Source organism: Stegodyphus dumicola, chromosome 8, assembly GCF_044657685.1.
Source record: "Stegodyphus dumicola isolate Sdum_Otavi_A_Nest chromosome 8, ASM4465768v1".
Lineage (NCBI taxonomy): Eukaryota > Metazoa > Arthropoda > Arachnida > Araneae > Eresidae > Stegodyphus > Stegodyphus dumicola.
Genome location: NC_140775.1, coordinates 130,714,443 through 130,734,888, shown reverse-complemented (window position 1 = coordinate 130,734,888; position 20,446 = coordinate 130,714,443). Strand labels below are relative to the sequence as shown.

Here is a 20,446-nt window from a genome sequence, read left to right as displayed (position 1 = left end):
TTTTTTACATCTTGTATCTTTATAACTTTGAGTTATGATAATTCCTATACTTCCCATTAGCATTTAATTTGGAGAATACTTGAAATGAAACAAGAAAGAGAAAAGAAAGCTGACATCCTTGAAAAGAAACAAGAAAAAGAAAGCCGACATCTGAATTTTCTTTCCATTAAGTGACTCTTTTATACATTTTCTTTCCTTCTTAATTTTATCTAGCCATTTAGGTTTTTATTTCAATTTTCAGTTTTAAGAAAAGATGAGATATAATGCAGCCCGAAATATCTGAAACATTACGTCAGCTCTTAAAAGTGTCATAGATGTGAAGGACTACAAAAAGCAGAAAAGCTGCCCTGATTGGTACAATGCTTAATGCTGACTGCCGTATTGTTGGGCTTGCGTTTAAATCCAGGAGACGGCTTGAATGTTTATAAATGTACAATGGCTCCCAAAAGTGTTCCTACACTTATGATTTTCATTGAAATAGGACTATCCATTAATTAATTAATTATGTTCAATTATGGCAAAGCACACGAGGGCTATCTGCCTAAAGGGAGGGATACCTTTGTGGAGGACTTTCTAAGGGAAACTGGCTCGTATACACATTACACATGGGGAAAACCACGAAAACGCCCATGCAGCCAGCCCATTTGCGGGATTCAAACCTTGGACCGAACTACCAGTGTTCAGCGTCTTTACCGCTCGGCCGCTGGTGGGCCCGCTCTATCCATTAATTAAAGGTAAACTTTCTGAATGAGATTTTAATAATAAGATTTATAATCTATTCATAACAAAATTACATGAAATATTTTTAAAATATGATGAAACTTTATTTTTAAGTAATTAATAATAAAAAAATGACAAACATTTTATCTCACAAAAGTCTTTGTACACTGAAATATTTTTGTATAACATCAAAACAAGAATTATTGTTTGCCGCTTTTTTTAATTTTTGCATTGTGGTGGCATTTAAAAAATCGTTTGCTTTAATTTTTTATTGTTTACTTCATAATATTCTATTTATTATTGAAACATGGGTCGCAGTCGTAAAGAAATTAGAAACAGCATTTGAAAATTAATAATTTTTCACCACAGCAGTGGTAAATCAATTCGAAATATCACTAAATTAGTTAATTTATCCCATTCTACAGTGCAGTATGTGATAAAACGCTTTAAAGAAGATAACTGGATTGAAAACAAGGTAAGAAAAGGTCGACTGAGAAAGTTAACTAAAGGTGATGAGAGATTCATTATTAGAAAATTTGTGAAAAACCCACATTTGAGTGCTATGCTTGAGTTCTGCAGAATTTAATGCAAAGTTTTCTACTTCAATTTCACCTGAAACTGTTCAACGAGTTCTCAGAGAAGCTGGATTAAATGGGCATTCTGCCCGTAAAAAATTTTTTGTTAGTGAGAAAAACAGAAAACTTAGGCTTTCATTCGCAAAATAAATGATAAATACACCCGAAACGTACTGGAAATGTCCTATTTGCTGACGAAAGCAAATTTAACATTTTTGATTGCGATGGTCGAATAACGGTATGGAGAAGAAAAAATAAGGAACTTTCATTCTAAGAACTTAGTTGGAACAGCTAAGCATGGCGGTAGAGGTGTTCTTGTGTGTGTGGGGGGGGGGTGCATTGCAGCATCAGGACTAGGTAATTTGATATTTATTGATGACACAATGCATCATTCTCTTTACTTAAATATTTTAATAGACAATTTAAAATTATTAGCCCAAAATTTGGATATTGGAAACAGCTTTATTTTTAATCATGATAACGATCCTAAGCATACGGCTCTCAACGTTCGCCTATGGTCTCTCTATAATTGTCCACAGGTTTTGAAAACACCACCTCAGTCACCAGATTTAAACCCCATAGAGCACATTTGGAAAGAAATGGAGGTTAAAGTATGAAAACACGACATCAAAACAAAAAGCAAACTCAAAACAGTCCTGATGGAAGAATGGATGAACACTGATACAGAAATTACAAAAAGAAATAGTAAAATCTATTTCCAGATGTCTAAAAACTGTTGTGGATGCTAAAGGATAGCCTACTAAATATTAATTTAACGAAAAATGAAAATATTTACTAATATGTCAAGATTTTTTTGAAGTGTACGAAGACTTTTGTGAGATAAAATGTTTGTCATTGTTTGATTATTCATTTCTTAGAAATAAAGTTTCATTACATTTTAAAAAATATTTCATGCAATTTTGTTTCGAATAGATTATAGATGTTATTATTAAAATCAGTACTTGCGTATTAACGCAACCAGGCCAAAATTTGCATAAATCGCCAAATTTGGCGACCCTACTTACAGCAACCCTACGTGTTATACGTAGTTTTTCGTAAATACAATGAGTTCAAATACAAGTGAGTTTGAAAATGCTGGATTTCTGCATGGAACTGTTAATCACAAATATAACTTTGTGGATCCCAACACGGGCGTTCACACACAACATGTAAAGCGCATGTGGGACTCGGCCAAATGGCGCAACAAAAAACTGAGAGGAACAGCCCGTCATAATCTTGACTCATACCTTATTGAATTTATATGGCGCCAAGCTCAAGCTGTTAATGGCGAAGACGGTTTTCAATCAGTGCTAAAAGCAATAGCCAAAAGATTTACGTCGAAAAAATAATTCTGCAACTTATTCAAATTTGAAACCGAAAGGGTTTAATTGCTATTTTATATTTTTAAACAAAATAATATAAAAAACTGTATTAAAAATTATCTGTAATTAATAAATGTACATTTTCTTTCCATTCATACTTTTTTACTCAAACTTACAAATCGCGCCAACCTGGTTGCGATAATACGTAAGTACCTTAATCTCATTCAGAAGTTTACTTTTAATTAATGGATAGAGCCCTATTTCAATGAAAATCATAAGTGTACGAACAGTTTCGGGAGCCACTGTATATAATGTCTGTGCAACATAGAGGAACTTAAAATACCGGCAAATTAAGTCCTATAGAGAGGCTACGGTGTAGGATGAGAGATGGGAAATCCTCAAGTGTATAAAATCTGTAACTGCCTGTGCCACACTTACAGCAGTCTTCTCATTGATAAGACAGCCAGATAACAGGCTATCAGCCATTCCCAGCAAATGCATTTAAGTGCCCAGTTATTTCAAACAAGAAAAGGCAGAAAATACTGACACGCATATCGATCTCAAAATTATCCCCATGAATGTAATAAAACAATGTTTTATGAACTGATCGATAGTTTTTTGATACATAATCAATATAAACATATATTTAATAATCACCTTAGAATATATGAACTCACTTTCAGAATCTACTTGAGATTAGAAATATGCCAACGTAAAATTTAAAATCTGGCAAAAGACAAAATCTATGTGAATCTAAGGCTGCTTTCTTGCTTATTTCTAAACTTCATTTTAAAAAGCAGAAGAGTTGCTGGAAAATTATAAACATATTTAAACAATGCTTTGCAGAAATGAAAGGACAACATTTGCAATATTTTGAATTTCATAACTTGCATCTTTTGTGATATAACTTGTTTTATTATTTGAATGAATAATTCATAATTTTGCTATAATTTTTACAGCAGATATGTAATTCTCATTAGATCTGCAAAGAACTTTAAACTGTTCATATCAATATTCTGTTCAAAGGCTTAATAAATTTGAAACTGATAAATACACCCCAATCTGAAAACGCTATAGGCAATTCCCTCCCCTCCCAAAAAAAAAAGCGGGCATAAAATTTTGAACTCCTATCCACAAATAAATCCTTTCTGCAAATAGAAAATTAGCTCAATCAAATAATGGTACATTACAGACAGCAACAAGGAAAGAAAGCATAAGCAAAGAATTTGAATCAGAATTCTATTCACATAGGCACTGGGGGGGGGCAAAAAAAAAAAACTGGGAGAGCTACTATTACCTAAAAGTTACAAATGATCATACAGATTTAATCCGTATAAATTCTAACAATGATCCTTTGACTAGTTTTTGAAAACAGAGTTAACAATAAAAATAAAATAATGTCTTGCAGTTTAGTAAATTAAAATATTTTTCCAGACCTTTAATATAATTCAGCTACAGTTTTAAGTTTTTGGTTTCTTTATTTCATGTCGTTTGCGTTTCCTTTTACTGTAGCTTTTGCATTTTTTATTTTAGGTCCGGTATTTATCCTAACAATTATATTTGATATATTAATTACATAATACACCAAAACATTACAATCAAATTTTATTTATTCCCAAACTCTTTAAAAAGTACAGTCTTTTACCTCACTCCAAAAAATTTTCATTAATTGCATAGATACACTATTTTACTAATTGCAAAAAGACACTTATTACTCAATTTACTGTAATATGGCTTTCCTATCTACTCAAAATACCTTATGATAGTTAATTAAAATCTGAATAACATATTTATCAATTACGACCTATTTTTCATAAAGCTTGAAAAATATCTTTTAACAATAAGCAATCCTAATTTCTTCATTTCCTTTTCCAATGTGTATAATTTGCAATGCAAAGAAAACACTGTATATGACAACTACCAAGCATTCATTCATATCAAATATTGGCAAAAGTTTAAGGTCTAACAATATTTGAAAGCAAAATTAATAACAAGAAAAATCAATAATTTACTACCTTTTCTTTTCCGTCTCTGAATCGAGTAACAACAGAAAGTCTTTGAGTAACATCTAGGTCACCAGAGAGGTAACCCACACTATGGCCATCTTCTGTCATTTTGCCACCTAACCAAGCAGCAGTTGACTTTGTTCGGCAAAAAATTATTGCCTGTCCTATTGAAATCGTGCCATATATATTACGTAAAGCAGAATATTTTTCATTCATAGATTTGCATACGATGTAATACTGTTTCACATTGTCTAGAGTTTCTTCTTCTCTTCTTAATTGAATAATAATCGGATCACGAATAATCAATTCTGCAAATTCGATTACTTCAGTTGTGTAAGTGGCAGAAAATAGCAGCATCTGGCAATCTGCAGATAACAGCCTGTGTATGCGAATGCACTGGTCTTGGTGGCCTTGCGTGGAAATCATAACATCTGCCTCGTCTAACACGAAAACACGAATTTTTTGCAGATCGAATGCGTGATAGCGTCTTCCCCAATCAAAAACTTTGCCAGGAGTTCCAATAAGAATGTGTTCTGTAACAGTTTCATTCTTGGCCAGTACCTCTCCCTTGACAGCATACCGGAATTCAATACCTTTGCAAAACTGGGCCATTTTCTTGGCTACATCGCCAATCTGTTTGGCCAATTCAAAAGTGGGAGCCAAAATGAGTACCTGTGGGAAATGTTCATCAACATTAACTCGGCTTAAGCTAGCTATAATAAAGGCAGCTGTCTTACCCGTTCCAGTCTGAGCTTGTGCTATCATATTTACGGGAGGATTCGCTAAAAGAGTGGGTAACGTTGTTTCTTGAATCCTAGATGGTGCATTGTAACCCATAGCGTACACACCTTTCAACAGCTCATTAGGTATTTGCAACTGTTCGAAGGACTTCACAGAATAAAGTGGGGATTTTTTATCTTTCCTTAATACTTCAATTTCTTGGGTACTTTCACAAAGCCCCGTCCTTAAAATTTTACGCATTAATGATTTCTCAGCTTCAGACAGTTCCACTTCATCTTCCTCCTTTCCTGAATATTCATGTGCTTCAGATAGCTTTTCAGATTGTAAGTTACCAGTTTGTGTAGGCGACTCTTTTGTTCCAGTCTCTCCATAAATATGTGCACCTGAAGCAAGCTTTTCCAGAGAGGCACATTTAAAGCTGAAATTCGTGAGGGCAGATGAGCATCTGTACTGCAGCTCAGCTAAGCTTCCCCAATCCTCAGAACTTTCACAGTTCATTTCTGAAAACATAAATATGATACAGTTATGTATTAAATGAATGGTTCAGAATAAGTAAAAATATCTGTTTATATAACTAACATTTGGATTTAAGAACTTCAAAAAAGGTTCAGAATTCAGTTACATAATATTAATTCAAATACTTCATAATACCTTGCTACTACAGTACAAAGTCCGTAATCAGGACATCAATTAACCGGAATGATCTATAATCCGGACCTCAAAGCCACAAACTTATGCACGCGCATAAAGCCAGTAAAGCATTTACATATGCGCGCTTCCGATAGTGAAGAAAGTGACAGAGAGGTTATTAAAACTGAAAAAATTTCTATTGACATGTTAGTCAGTATTCTCGACACAGCAATTACAGGATTTGAACAGTGGAACTTTGTAACTGAACAAAAAATTATGTCTGTTTATAGAAGAGAGAACTAAAGAGAAAGTATTAGCACAAAAAACGAAACAACTTAAACAAGTTTTATTGAAAGAAATGTTTAATAAGGTAAACAAATAAATACAGTACAAAGATTTTAATCTGGACTCGTCGGGACTTCGGATTAGAGATTATTAATTTAAATCTGATAAGATGGCATGCAGAAATTATAAAATTAAAAATATGAAACTGTAATTTATGAAATAAAGAGCAATTACGATCTAGAGAGTATCAAAATTTACAAAAAAAAAAAAAAAAAAAAAAAAAAAAAAAAAAAAAATTACTATTTAGTTGTTTACTTTATTAAACATTTCTTTCAATGTAAGTTGTTTAGTTTTTTGTGCTAATACTTTCTCTTTAATTCTATAAACAGACAATTTCTTGTTCAGTTACAAAATTGCTGTTCAAGTCCTGTAATTGCTGTGCTGAGAATACCGACTAACTTGTCAATCGAAATTTTTTCATTTTCACTAACCTCTCTGTTACTTTCTTCATGGCTTCATCCATTTTTTGCAGCAATTCCACTTTTTGTTTGATGGACATCGAGACAAGCTTTCACTTTGCAGATTCTTTGGGGTGTTTTGGTGATAAAAATTAGTCTCCAGCCTGGTGATATCTTGCCAATTCAGTGAGTTAGCCATATACTCAATGTTAAATAGACTTGCCCCTGTATTTTACTTTTACGGCAAAGCTTGGTTTCCTTATATTTTCATGTTACATTATACAGTCAAAAGTCTTTAATCCGGACTTGTAGGGGCTTTGGCGATTCCGGATTATCAGTTTTTCTGGATTATGGATCACCAGTTTAAATTTGGTAAGATGACATGCAGAAATTATAAAATTAAAAATGTGAAACCATAATTTATGAAATAAAGAGCAATTATGATCTAAAAGTATCAAAATTTACAAAAAAAAAAAAAGAGCTTAATATTTATTTTTTTACTTTATTAAACATTTCTTTCAACGCGGGCATGCGTAAAGCATACATTACGCATAGTCGAAATTAGAAAATTGCAACCAGAAAACTATTTGATGTGTATTCGTGATATTTATAATGACGAAGAATTTGATTTAAATCATATCAAAGACAGAGTACATTGGGATGAAATACTACATTTAGTAAGGAATTATAAGCGGAATAAAATAAAAACATCTGCCCTGAAGATAAGGATAGTGCTGACAGATCAACTTCCAGTTCATTGCGTGCCACGGCGTTCCCCCTCACCCCACCCCGCAGAGCAGCATGAAATTGATAAACAGATTTTGAAATGGTTAGAGAAACAAAGAATATGCCTTTATCCATTTTTTGCTGCAATTCCACTTTTTGTTTGATGGACATCGAAATATGCTTTCGCTTTGTAGATCCTTTGGCAGCTCCAGAATCTTTTTGACTCTTTTTGACATAATCGAAAGTTCAAGCTTACTTTTTATAAAATTGCTCTAACAGACTGCAAAAAATAATAAGCCAGATCCAATTAGAAGATTAAGGAACAATGCAATCTGCAACATTAACTGAAATAGATAATTAGATAATTTTAGCCTAGATTATACTGTCCGTTATACAATAAATGTGCATGTGTAAATATGTATTATGCACATGTGTAAAAGTATTATGCGCATGCATAAAAGTTTGCAGCTTTGAGGTCCGGATTATAGACGTCCGGATTAAAGACTTTGTACTGTATTAAGCTATTTTTTTGTAAATTTTGATACCCTTTAGATCATATTTGCTCTTTATTCCATAAATTACGGTTTCATATTTTTAATTGTATAATTTCTGCATACCATCTTACCAGATTTAAATTGATGATCTAAACCCGAAAAACCCCTAATCCAGAATCGCCGAAGTCCCGACGAGTCCAGATTACAGACTTTGTACTGTGTATAAAAATATATGGCATATGTTAAAAGAAAAACTACTTTAAAACTTTACTACTTAAACTTTAAAAGTGCTTAATTACCTCAAATGTAATTTTTATTTAATGGGATCTTAAAAGGGACATATTATCTTTTAAAATTTCTCTATTTGCATTATTTATAAACAGTTTTATTAAGTAATGTAATTCAAATAAAAAAAAATGTCCCAAACTATTTAGCTGTCGAAACAGAAAACCAGTTTCAACATACAATGAGCTAACATTTCGCATAAATAATTTCATAGTAGAACTTTTTTTTTTTTTTTTTAATCTATGATGTTGTGGCTCTATACAAAACCATGGGCCAATAACAATGAAGGAATAGAGAAGTTATTTGAAGAATACAAAAAAGTGCTCAATAAGAAAGAGCTGCAACAATTTAAAAGCAGAAGAGCAATTGTAACAAAAGCAAAAGTGCAAATCAGAAGAGTAAAAAGAAAAATTATTTATCTATGATCCATGAAATTTTGCAAAATGGGGTAAGAAGCAAAGTTTTTCACACAACAATATCACCCTGAAAACATAACAGCAAGATACAGCATAAGCATTTTCAATGATAATGCTTTATCTCTTCAAAATGTAGGTAATGTGCATTTTTAAACATGGGTAACAACGAATCATATTGGATAAATTTTGAGTGAAACAGAGGCCCAGTGAGTCTTAAGTGGTGCCAAGAGACAAAGAAAAGATGAAAGAAGATGCCCCCTAAAGATCATCCAATGTTCTTAGGGAAGATAGTTTTTCATCTAAACAATAACACCTTCCTCATCATTTTCCATTCATGCTGTCTTCACTGTACACTCTCCTTCATATAGCAAAATGAAATTACGTTTTCAGCTATTTTATATTGAAAGCTATACAAAAAGTGTTGCAAAGTTTAACCCGGCGGAAGTCGCACCAAGAAAAGTTACTAGAGTGGGCACGTGGGGTATCACATACCCCAATATTTAAAATACAATAAAAATAGTATTATTTAGTTTTAAAACTTTTTTTTTTTTGTGTGTGTGTGTGTGTGTGTTCTTGTGCATTATAAATAAGTGAATAATAATTGGGTTTCAAAAAATTAATTTCCGAAATAATCTTAGAATTAAAATTAAGATAAATGAAAATAATAAAAAAATAATCATCATGCCTCTAGGTTTCATTGCATCTCTAATACACCATCCTTATTTTATTTCTTCACACTTTGAACTAAATACATTCATGTGTTCTTGGCACAGAATGTTTTCACATTTTAAACATTGCATTTACGTTCTTCTGTCCTTGGAGCGAGAGCAAAAAATGTATCACATCTTTCATACTTAGTTGTCTCGAATTTCATGTATTCGTTTTAATTCTTCGTCGAAACTTCTGCTTTTGTTTTGCCTACAGTACGTCAATTTCTTGGAAAAGTATTAATCTCTGATTCTTTGTTCAGTACTTTTTTTCATTAATTGTAATGCTAAGTCCTTCAAAAACAGACTTCTGTTTCTGGTTGGTGGATTAGCAGTTGAATGTAATATAATTCAAGCATTTATTACAGCAACATTCAGTGCAGAAAAGAAAATTACCATTGGATTCCTATCATTGGAAAATTACCTTGTTATTCTGGCAATTGAATAATTGGCTGACATTTCATCCCCTATATCCACTGCTCCTTTAGTCATATTATTAAAACATATAATTCCTGACGTTTTATTTTCTCCAATAATATCATCTATAGCATGATCGTTATATAATGTTGAAAGCATAAGAACAGTTTTTCTTTTTTTAGGAAGACCAGGAATTAATGTTTTATCTTTTTCGAAACCAAAACATTGTAGAAAATATTCTTAGTTTCATCTTCAGTTTCCGAAATGCAATCTTCATCATTTTCAAATATTTCTAATAAATCTCACATGCGTTGCATCTCCAGTTCATAGGGACTCATTCTTTTTACCATAATGCAGTTAGAAATTTTAAGAATTTTATGTCAAGTACTTTAACATCACTTGCGAGTACAAATATGTACTGTTACACTCTAGAAATAAATTTCTGAACTAAATATTCAGTCAGAAAAACACTTACACGAACAGGCACGTGGGGTGTGTCATACCTCAGTTCCAACAAAATACCAATAAATCTTTTTCTGAAACACACAGGCAAAGAAAAAGCGGTTCTGAAAATCAACCCCACAACTAGAAACTCAGCTACTGAAAGCAGCACAGAATTTCAGTTTCACAAGTTAGGAATATTCTACTTTTATGTAGGGTTGGGGTATGATACACCCCATGCGCTTTCCTGCGGGTTAAATAAGCAGTGTGCAGTAAGTAATGTGCAGTCCAGGAAAACTGTTCCGGTTTATGCTCATTTTGGTTAACAAATGGTTTTTAGGAACAAATTAAATTTAAAAACCAATGTTTCACTGTATTTTCAATCACTTTTTAGTAATTTTATGTAAGAATTTTGTTGTGCATTATACTTCATAGCATTCTGTAATTTCCTTTACTGTTTATAATCTTATACTACATTTCCTCGCATAATCCCCCACAGCTTTTCAATGCCAAATTCTGGAAATTAACAAAATATCTGCATAATTTTCCCCTTCCTCAATGCATTCAGAAGTTTCCAAAATTTTAAAATGGATTTATCCATGTAATGACTGTTTCGATCTTACTAACAAAGACAAACTATTATGGTGGTACAAACCTTTCCAGGGTTTGTACATATTTCTTTAAATGGAAATTATGGACATTTAAGGACTACCAATGAAAAATTTAAGGATCTGTCAACAAACAGAACTGCATATACAGTCAAAAGTCGTTAATTCGGACACCCATAATCCGGAATGATCTATAATCCGGACCTCAAAGCTACAAACTTTCTGCGCATGCGTCGCGTTTACGCATGCGCACAGGCGTTTACGAGAGCGCATAAGACCCTTACAGCTGCGAATATGTTTGTGCGCATGCGCGTTTAATGTGCAACGGAGTTATACGCTAAGCTAAAGTTATCTAATTATTTCTAATGTTGCAGATTGCGTTGTTCCTTAATCTTCGAATTGGATCCGGCTTATTATTTTTTGCAGACTGTTAGAGCAATTTTATAAAAGTAAGCTTGAACTTTCGATTATGTCAAATAGAATTTCCGATATATATTTACTACAAAGCGAAAGTATGTTTTGAAATCCGAAATCTGTTTATCAATTTCACGCTGCTCTGCGGCAGAAGGGGGGGGGGCAGAAACGTCATTATTAGATTATGATAGATTAGAAAGATTATGTCAAATAGAATTTCCGATATATATTTACTAATATGTAATTTGTATCTACAAAGCGAAAGTATGTTTTGAAATCCGAAATCTGTTTATCAATTTCACCCTGCGGATTGGAAGTTGATCTGTCAGCACTATCCTTATCTTCAGAGCAGATGTTTTTATTTTATTTGGTTTATAATTCCGTACTAAGTGTAGTATTTCATCTCGATATACTCCGTCTTTGATATGATTTAAATCAAGTTCCTCGTCATTATAATTCGCTTCCCATAGTGAAGAAAGTGACCCAGAGGTTAGTGAAAACGAAAACATTTCGATTGACAAATTAGTCAGTATTCTCAACACAGCAATTATAGGACTTGAACAGCGGAACTTTGTAACTAAACAAGAAATTATGTCTGTTTAATAGAATTAAAGAGAAAGTATTATCACATGAAACGAAGCAACTTACATTGAAGGAAATGTTTAATAAAGTAAACAAATAAATATTAAGCTTTTTCTTTTTGTAAATTTTGATACCCTTTAGATCATAATTGTTCTTTATTTCATAAATTACGGTTTCATATTTTTAATTTTGTAATTTCTGCATGCCATCTTACCAGATTTAAACTGATGATCTATAATCCGGAATCGCCGAAGTCCCGACGAGTCCGGATTAACGACTTTTGACTGTATATATATATAAGCATCTGTACAACCACCTCCTCTCAAGCTCGCGCCAAGCCTAATCGGCACCGTTGTGCAAATGTCTAAGAACGCCTTTATCAAAAAAAGTCTATGCCTTTATGTAGTGACGATATTAAAGGGATATTGCTTATGGTTAACATTTAAAATGAAGCAATATTAACATAATATGAAAAAAAAATCAATTAATAAAATTTAACTTTTGTCTAAATATGCAAACATTTTGTGCTTTGTTAAAACTCACACTCAAACATATTTATTAAAGAATTAAACATACATTTATGTTATAAAAAGCCGCCTAATTGGCGTAGTGGTTAGCGTTGCTGACTGCCGTGCCGAAAGGCCCTGGTTGAAATCCTGGAGAAGACATGGATGTTTGTAAATGTATACTGCCCGTGCAGCATGGGGGCACTCTAAATATGCGAGGTGAAATTCCTCTCGAAAGGTTGGTGGTAAAAGAGGAGCGGTGGGAAACGCTCGGACCCATCATCTAGGGTGCTTTCCATCAAAACTGGGGGCTAAACTGAACTAAATCGCACTCTCACCTGTAAGGTGCTCAAATCTCTTACCAACGGCAAGCGTATCTTGCACTTCTTGCAACTAGGAATTTGTGAGCTTGGGCTGACTACAGGTCAGACAGGTGAGCATTACTCAACAACGACAGCATCTTTTAAAAAAAGTAACACTGCAAGCAAAGTGAAATAATATACTAAAGGCATTGGATACCAAATATATTGCTGAACACTATTTATATCTTAAAATTAAATACAAATTAATATATATATATATATATCTAATAAATTTACACTAAATAATTGTTGTTCGCAGCGTAGTTTACAACAAGGTTCAAATTGTGATCACAACAGGGCAAAAAATGCTTTAGGGCTGATATCTAGAGACATATTCGAAATTATTTTCTACACACCGCTGGTACACAAAGAAGCAAAGTATTTTTAACTATTACATTAAAAAATTAAAACCCCAACATCCTGATTGAGTTTTTTTTCCTAACACTCGTAAATTTATGCGATCTGAGCTTTGTTCAAGAGTGGTGGTGGTGGTACTACAAAGGTTTTCATTTTTTGTTAAGATGGTACGCGTTACTCAAAAGGTTGGAGAACCACTGGCTTAGAGTTTCAATCAGTGATGCTACATTTCCTCTAAAAGCTTGCAAAAACTGCAGTTTATGCATAAGACCTGTACTATTTATATCACTCTGATTTTTATCAGTTAATGCTTTTTGCAATTTTTGACATAAGTTGAGCTGATTTTGTAAATATATTAAACAAAAATACTTAATGCCGATGCATATGTAAGGGTACAGGGGGCGCCGTAGACGCGCTCCACAAATTGTTTAGTCCTTATTTTGTGTCTACTGTTGCGATCATAGTGATTTGTGCAACATTTATCTTTTTTGTGATTTTTTGTTTTGGTGATTGCTTGTTATTTTTGTTCTACATAAAAAAAGGTAAGTGCAGTTACATATTATGTTAAACTTCGGTTAGCTTTTTAATTCAGAAAAGCGACGATTTGAGCATAATTACTCGAAAAATAATTTTTTACAGTTTTAAAGGTTCTTAGATGCATCAACTGGCATAGAATAAATATACTGAAGAAAATGAGGACGAAAGTGATCACGAATGTTTAGCTCATACGATAATGATTCTCAGAAAGTGATATAGATTCTGAAATGAAAGTAAGAATGATATAAATTGCTTTGATGGAAAAAAAATTACCGGAAACGATTTAAAAAAAAAAAAAAAAAAAAAAAAGAAAGAAAAAGATTTTACCCAGCGAAAACTCACCAAAAAATGAAAACGCACTGCACAGAATGTGAAAAATATTTGTATGTGGAAAATACAAAACAATTTGTACAAAGTACTGCTAACATTTCTTGTTGCATTTTTTTCTCGGTGTCTATAGTGCTAATAAAGAAAATAAAGAATCGATGTTGCATAATCAACAGAGATAATAAAGAAAGTATGGATAGACTCAGAGATAAAGTATTTTTAATATGTAATGTAAATTTCTATTCTTTTAAGAAATTTTATTTCATAAAAGCATTTGTAGAAATTAAAAATTTTAAAAAGCATATTTTTCATGTTTGATCCTAAAATTTACTATTGGCACAAATGTAACACGTTTTCTGAAGATTTACAATTTTTTCTTGAAAAAACCCGAATCGGATGAGCTTGCGTGCTCGGGGTTAACATAATATGAAACTGCACTTACCTTTATTTTGTGAAGGAAAACAATAACAAGAAGCAATAATTAAAAAAAAAAAAAAAAAGAGAGAGAGAGAGAGAGAGAAATGTCGCACAAATTACTACGATTGCAACAGTAGACGCAAAATAAGATACGAATATGAAGTTTTGAGGCTCGAGGCAACTTCTTTATTTGAAGATAAGATTGAAGAAATCATAATGGTTTGAATTATAGAAACTTTTTGAGGCACATCTGTACACAAGACAAACCTTCAATTTTACAATTCTAATATGCAAGAGTAAGTTTAATACAAATCTCATCAAGTAAAAGATTCCCAAGTTTTTCATGATTTTGTACTTGTGAAGATTTATGAGATAAATACTTTGCATTTAACCTTGTTGTCAGGGGTTAAATGCAAAGTATTCGTCTCTTAAGTACCCAACATTTAATATTAACTTTTTAAAGTAGGAAGGATGCCGTAAAATCAAGGACGAGCTTTCTCGTATTCGAGAATAACATGTAGTGTTATAAAATTAACATGCAGAGCGATGGCTAATTAAATTCTGTACTTTATTAACAAAAAAAAAAAAAAAAAAAAAAAAGGAAAAAAAAAGAAAAGAAAGAGAGAACTTACGTACGTTTTACTGTTTACATGACAAATTTTAGACTGACTAAAATAACAGTGATGCCAGATGCATAAAACATAATAAAACAATAAAACAATGATGCCACTGAAACTGCACATAATATTAATTAAATGCTCGATTCTCAACAGCCTCCTTCGAGCATGAAAATAGTCATTGTTCATACAGATTAACCTTTACTTATTTGACTGTTTTTACACCAATAAAATTCTTCTGGAAATCAAACTGACGTGCTGGAAGCGTCTTCGTCAGAATGTCTGCTTGTTGTTCTTTACTTCTGACATAGCCTAATTGAGAAACGTCCCTTCGAGAACTCATCTTGCACAAACTTGTACCTTTGCTTTCTGCGTGCTTTGAACATTGGATTTTTGATGTGCTTGATAGTACTCTGATTATCAATTTGTAGGATAGGCAATGAGACATTATTAGCTATCTCACTGAATAAGCTCTTCAACCATATCATCAGGTCTTCTGTAGCATCAGTTGCTGCCATGAACTCTGCCTCTGTTGTTGAATTGGATATGGCCTCCTGTAGCTTGCTTCGCCACGTAATTGCACCTCCACCATAGAAAGAAATAACACCTGTTCGAGACCTGCGTGTTTCTGCACAGCTGTTGTTATCTGCATCACTAAACAACATCAAACTTCTATCATCTTCATTATTGTACACAATGCCGTGTCCTATGGTATTGCGAGGGTACCTTAATGTTGTCTGTACGATTTCCCAATCAATCTCTGTAGGATTGTTCAGCTTTCGAGACATTAAACTCACTGGGTAAGCAATATCCGGTCGGGTCCCCATAGCCAAGTACAGCAAACTTCCAACTACTGATCGGTATGGAATTTGACTGCTGAGAGGCTTTGCCTCCTTGATCTTGATCATGCCATCGTCATTCGGTTGACCATAGTCACCCTTGAGACTCGACTTCTTTATTGGGATGTGTGATGTCTTAGCATCTCCAAATCGTTCTAATACCTATCTTGTAAATGTTTCTTGGTGCAGGAAGAGTGAGCCGTCTTTCAAACGTTCAACTTATAAACCAAGGAAACAATTTAACGTCGTTACTCGAATGTTAAAATGTTGCTTGAGCTCGTGCATAAATGTGAAGAATGCTGCTTTGTCCTGAACAGCGACAATGCGATCATCAACATAAATCGCCATTAGCATCTTATGTCCATAATCATTTCGTATGAACAGGCAGTTGTCAGATTTACTTTGTATCATACCCTGTTTATTCAGCACAACAGTAAACTTGGCATTCCAACATTGTCCAGCTTGTTTCAAGCCATATAAAGGTCAAAGCATCTTGCATACATGCTTACTTCCATCGTTATAGCTTTTGGGTTGATACATGTAGATCTCCTCAGTTAGGTCACCGTAAAGGAATGCTGTCTCCACGTCAATTTGATATAAGTTGAGATTCTCCTTGGCTGCTGTTGCAATTAGAGCTTGAATAGTGTTATAACGACACACCAGGCTAAATGTGTCTTCGTAATTGATATTCACTGTCTGGGTGTACCCTTTTGCTACTAACCGGGCCTTGAATCTCTCAATTGAGCCATCAGGATTTGTCTTCACTCTGTAAACCCAGCGATTGTCGAGGATTTTACATCTGTTAGGTGGCTCAACAAGTTGCCATGTTCCATGTTTGGCATGCGAAGCCATTTCTTCGTCCATGGCTCATTTCCAGTTGGCGTATTCAGGAGACTTCGTTGCTTCATCATATGTTTTAGGCTCTTCCAACTTAAGAATGCTGTTATACACGTCGTAGTCATTAAATCTGACAGGCCGTTGGATAGTTGAACGGTCTCACAATGTACGCGCGGTCATCTGTGTTGGTTCATCTTCATCAGTGCCCAGATCACCAGCCCCCTGTGTATCTGCACCTTCGTGTGCATCTTCCAAAATAAACTTCGGACCCCTTGATAGACCGGTGTTAGATGCTAATTTTAAAGGTTGGGAAGTAGAGCCGTTCTGCTGCTCATTAAACATTACATTGGCACTTTTTATCGTACGATTCCTTGATGGTATGAAAATGCGATACCCATCGTCATCACAATAACCAACCAAATAGCCCTTTATAGTCTTGTCATCTACTTTACCTCCATTGACATTTGGTACATGTACAAATGCAGCTGATCCAAAAACTCAAATTCTGTTGATTACCGGCTTGCATCCAAACCATTCCTCAAACGGAGATTTTCTCACAGCCTTACTTGGTCCCGTACGATTGAGAATGTAGACAGCTGTAGATGCTGCTTCTGCCCATAGGAACTGTGGTAAGCCTGAATCCTTGATCATAGTGTGAACTGCATTCATTATTGTACGATTCTCCCTTTCAACTAATCCGTTTTGTTCTGGTGTTATATGGCATAATGATTCGCAGCTTGATGCCTGTATCATCAGTTAGTTACACAAATTTATCACTGCCAAATTCACGACCATCATCTGAGACCAGTTCTTTTACATTTATACCATTTTTGTTGGTCTGAATAAGAAACTGCTTGATTTTACCCACAGTCTCATCTTTATGTCTCAGAAATTCTACATGTCGAAACTTAAAGTAATCGTCCTTAATCACATGTACTTCTTTCCACCTCTTGATAAGAGTGGCAATTCGAGTAAGTCTACATGTATTATCTCACCAGACTTTTGTGTTTTGAATTGTTTTGGTTTAAATGTTCGTCGACTTTGTTTACCATATGAACATGGCTCACAAAATAGTCCATCGTCAATAAAATCTATACCATTTTGGCGCAAGTTCTGTTTCACGTACTGTATTCCTTGATGCCCAAGTCGCCGATGCCAAAGTGATAATGGCAATTTTGTAGTCGTCATTTCGTTGTCAACCAACTAGCAGAGCCCCCTGGTGGCTTGACTGGTTTTGCACGTAGTTCAAAGAGTCCATTTGATGAACATGGGGCTTCTAAAAGTATATTATCTGGGGTCTGCTTGCAAAAGAAACGACAAGTCATATCGTCTGAATCACCAAAGTTTGAGATTCCTCGCTTCATTGCCTTTGAGGCCGATAACAAATTTTTGCCAATTTCTGGGGCGTACAGTACATCAGTCAGCTCAATAGATTTTTGTACGTTTCCAACCATTGCGCACATGTCAATGTCCCCACAGCCATATGCTGGTATTGTCTGTTTGTTACCGACTGTGATTTCTGCTTGTTTGTCAGTGACGGTACGTCTTGAAATACTCGGCTGAATTTGTAATGTGTGTGGTAGCTCCATCGTCTTTAAGCCACACATTTCGACCACAATCATCTTCTTGACAAGAAAACGCACTGCATTGAGTATTTGCAAAGAAGGTTTCTGTTTTGCTGTCGTGGTTGGCATGTCAGGGAAAACTGGGCAAAATTTACCAATGTGCCCGGGTTTATTACAACGAAAACAGATGCCATTGAAACCTTTCATGCCATCACTGGTCTTACTAAGTTTGTTCATCGTTTTGGCATTATCTGTTGTTAAGTGTTGGGATTGGCTGACCATCTTACCACCCTTCTTCCATTTCTTTCCACTATGTTTTGCGCTGTAATCAGCATTTGCCACAAATGTTATCGTACTTTCGTTTCTAAGCTCTTGATTTCTTCTTTGCAGCCGCATGTTGATCTGTTCGATCAATTTTTTAGGTGACTTTTCCGTCTTTGGCATTGAGTCCCACTGTGATTTGAACTCTATATATTCGTCATCAGGAAGTATAGATAAGATTCGCGGTGCTAACAGGTTCTGCGGCAACTTTCCTTCACCGCTCAACTTTTGCTCACGTTGAAGATCCACCCACAGAGTACGTAAACGTGCAAGTGATTGCATTACACTTTCATCTTTCTCGATCCAAAAAGTGAAAAACTGTTGCAGAAGAGTGTCCAATTTCACGCTTGACACCTTCTCAAAATTACTTAATAACTCATTCCATATCGCTAGTGCAGAATTACCATGCAGACGGATAAAATTTAACACATTCGGTGATACATTTGTGCAAATGATCACAGCAGCTTTCCCATTCGCCTTTGCGGCTTCGTTGTACTTGCGTATTTTTTCATTCGCGCTTTCTGCCAGACTTTTGGCTCGATAAGGGAATTATCGAAGATGCCCGCACAATCGTTGAGCACAAATAAAGAGTTTATTTCAAATTTCTAAACAGTCCAGTTGGAATTTGGTACACTGAACAAAATTTTTAGCTTCCATATTACATCGTTATTAACCAGGAAATATGCAGCAAAAATAAAAGGCTATCAGTACACGGTAGCGTCTACCTACACACTTTTCGGGTGGAAGTGTTGAAATCAAAAGTAAAAAAAATCCGTGATCCAAATACGTCAACATAGCCATCGTTAATTTATTTACACAGTTAAACGTCGCTAAAACCCATAACCTGTTATAAAATTAACATGCAGAGTGATGGGTAATTAAATTTTGTACTTTATTAACAAAAAAAAAAAAAAAAAGTAGTTATGCCAGATGCATAAAAGATAATAACACAATAAAACAATGATGCCACTGAAACTGCACATAATATTAATTAAATGCACGATTCTCAACATGTAGGATTGCTGTAAAATAATGTGCAAGTTCATGTCATCATTTCAGCTGTGTAGGTTAGGCATTTTGCTTTCAATAATGAAATTTCTTCCCTAAAAAAAATTAATCGGTATATCATAATCTGTTTTGATGTATTTTCAGAACACTTCTGAAGAGTTTCAGCTACCAAATCCAGCATTTCTTCGACTAACTGTACAAATGATTTCAAAGGTTTTCAAATTGTGGCCATTTATTACATTGTAGATCTTTTTCCAAAAGCCATTCAAACGTATTTGCCATGTTTAAACCTTCACAAAAAACTAACAGTTAAATATGTTAGTAAACTGTTAGTTAACTAACAGTTAAATCATGCTTGACTTTAAATGACACATTCACTGCAGAGCACTCTTCCATCTCAATACACAAAAAAAGTATATAATCAGATGCTTTCATTATTGCCTATGTATCTGATAATTTATTGCAGTAAAGTTTCAAAAATTCTGGAAAGGAGACAATGTTGTCTGCAGCACACAATTTTTTTTAAATTAATTTCACTCTGTTCCTTTATTTCTCTTAGCCTGTCTTCTGGTGTCTTTCGTTTTTGTGGTAAAGAGCAAGATAAATATTTCGATTGACCGTAAAAAATAGTCGGATATGTATCTTTTGATAAAACTGGCACTTTTCTTTGATGTGTTAATACTGTCCCATCAGGTCGTGTTGCTTTATCGTCTCTTAGGCTAAATGTTCATCAAAATGAATACACAAGCATACGATCCTGGTACAAAGTCTTTCCTATTAATTTTACTTATCTATATTTTACATAGTAGTTCATCTTTGGGAAACTTAAAAGTTGTAATATGCTGTTCATGTGCATAGCAATTTGACTTGCATTCCGGAACGCTATATTTTGCGGCATCTGTACAAATTCAATTAACACTGCATTA

The 20,446-nt window shown here is 34.1% G+C and overlaps 1 protein-coding gene across 2 annotated transcripts in view; it reads right to left on the bottom strand.

The window, feature by feature from the left end:
• Positions 1–20,446, bottom strand: part of LOC118185950 (ATP-dependent RNA helicase DDX19A-like) — a 103,778-nt gene that overhangs the window by 7,455 nt on the left and 75,877 nt on the right. For both annotated transcript variants that reach the window (XM_085822430.1, XM_035355924.2), the window contains exon 2: positions 4,633–5,864. In XM_085822430.1, the coding sequence (XP_085678556.1) occupies positions 4,633–5,862 (1,230 nt within the window). In that variant the 5' untranslated portion in view covers positions 5,863–5,864. The remainder of the gene's footprint in view (positions 1–4,632; positions 5,865–20,446) is intronic.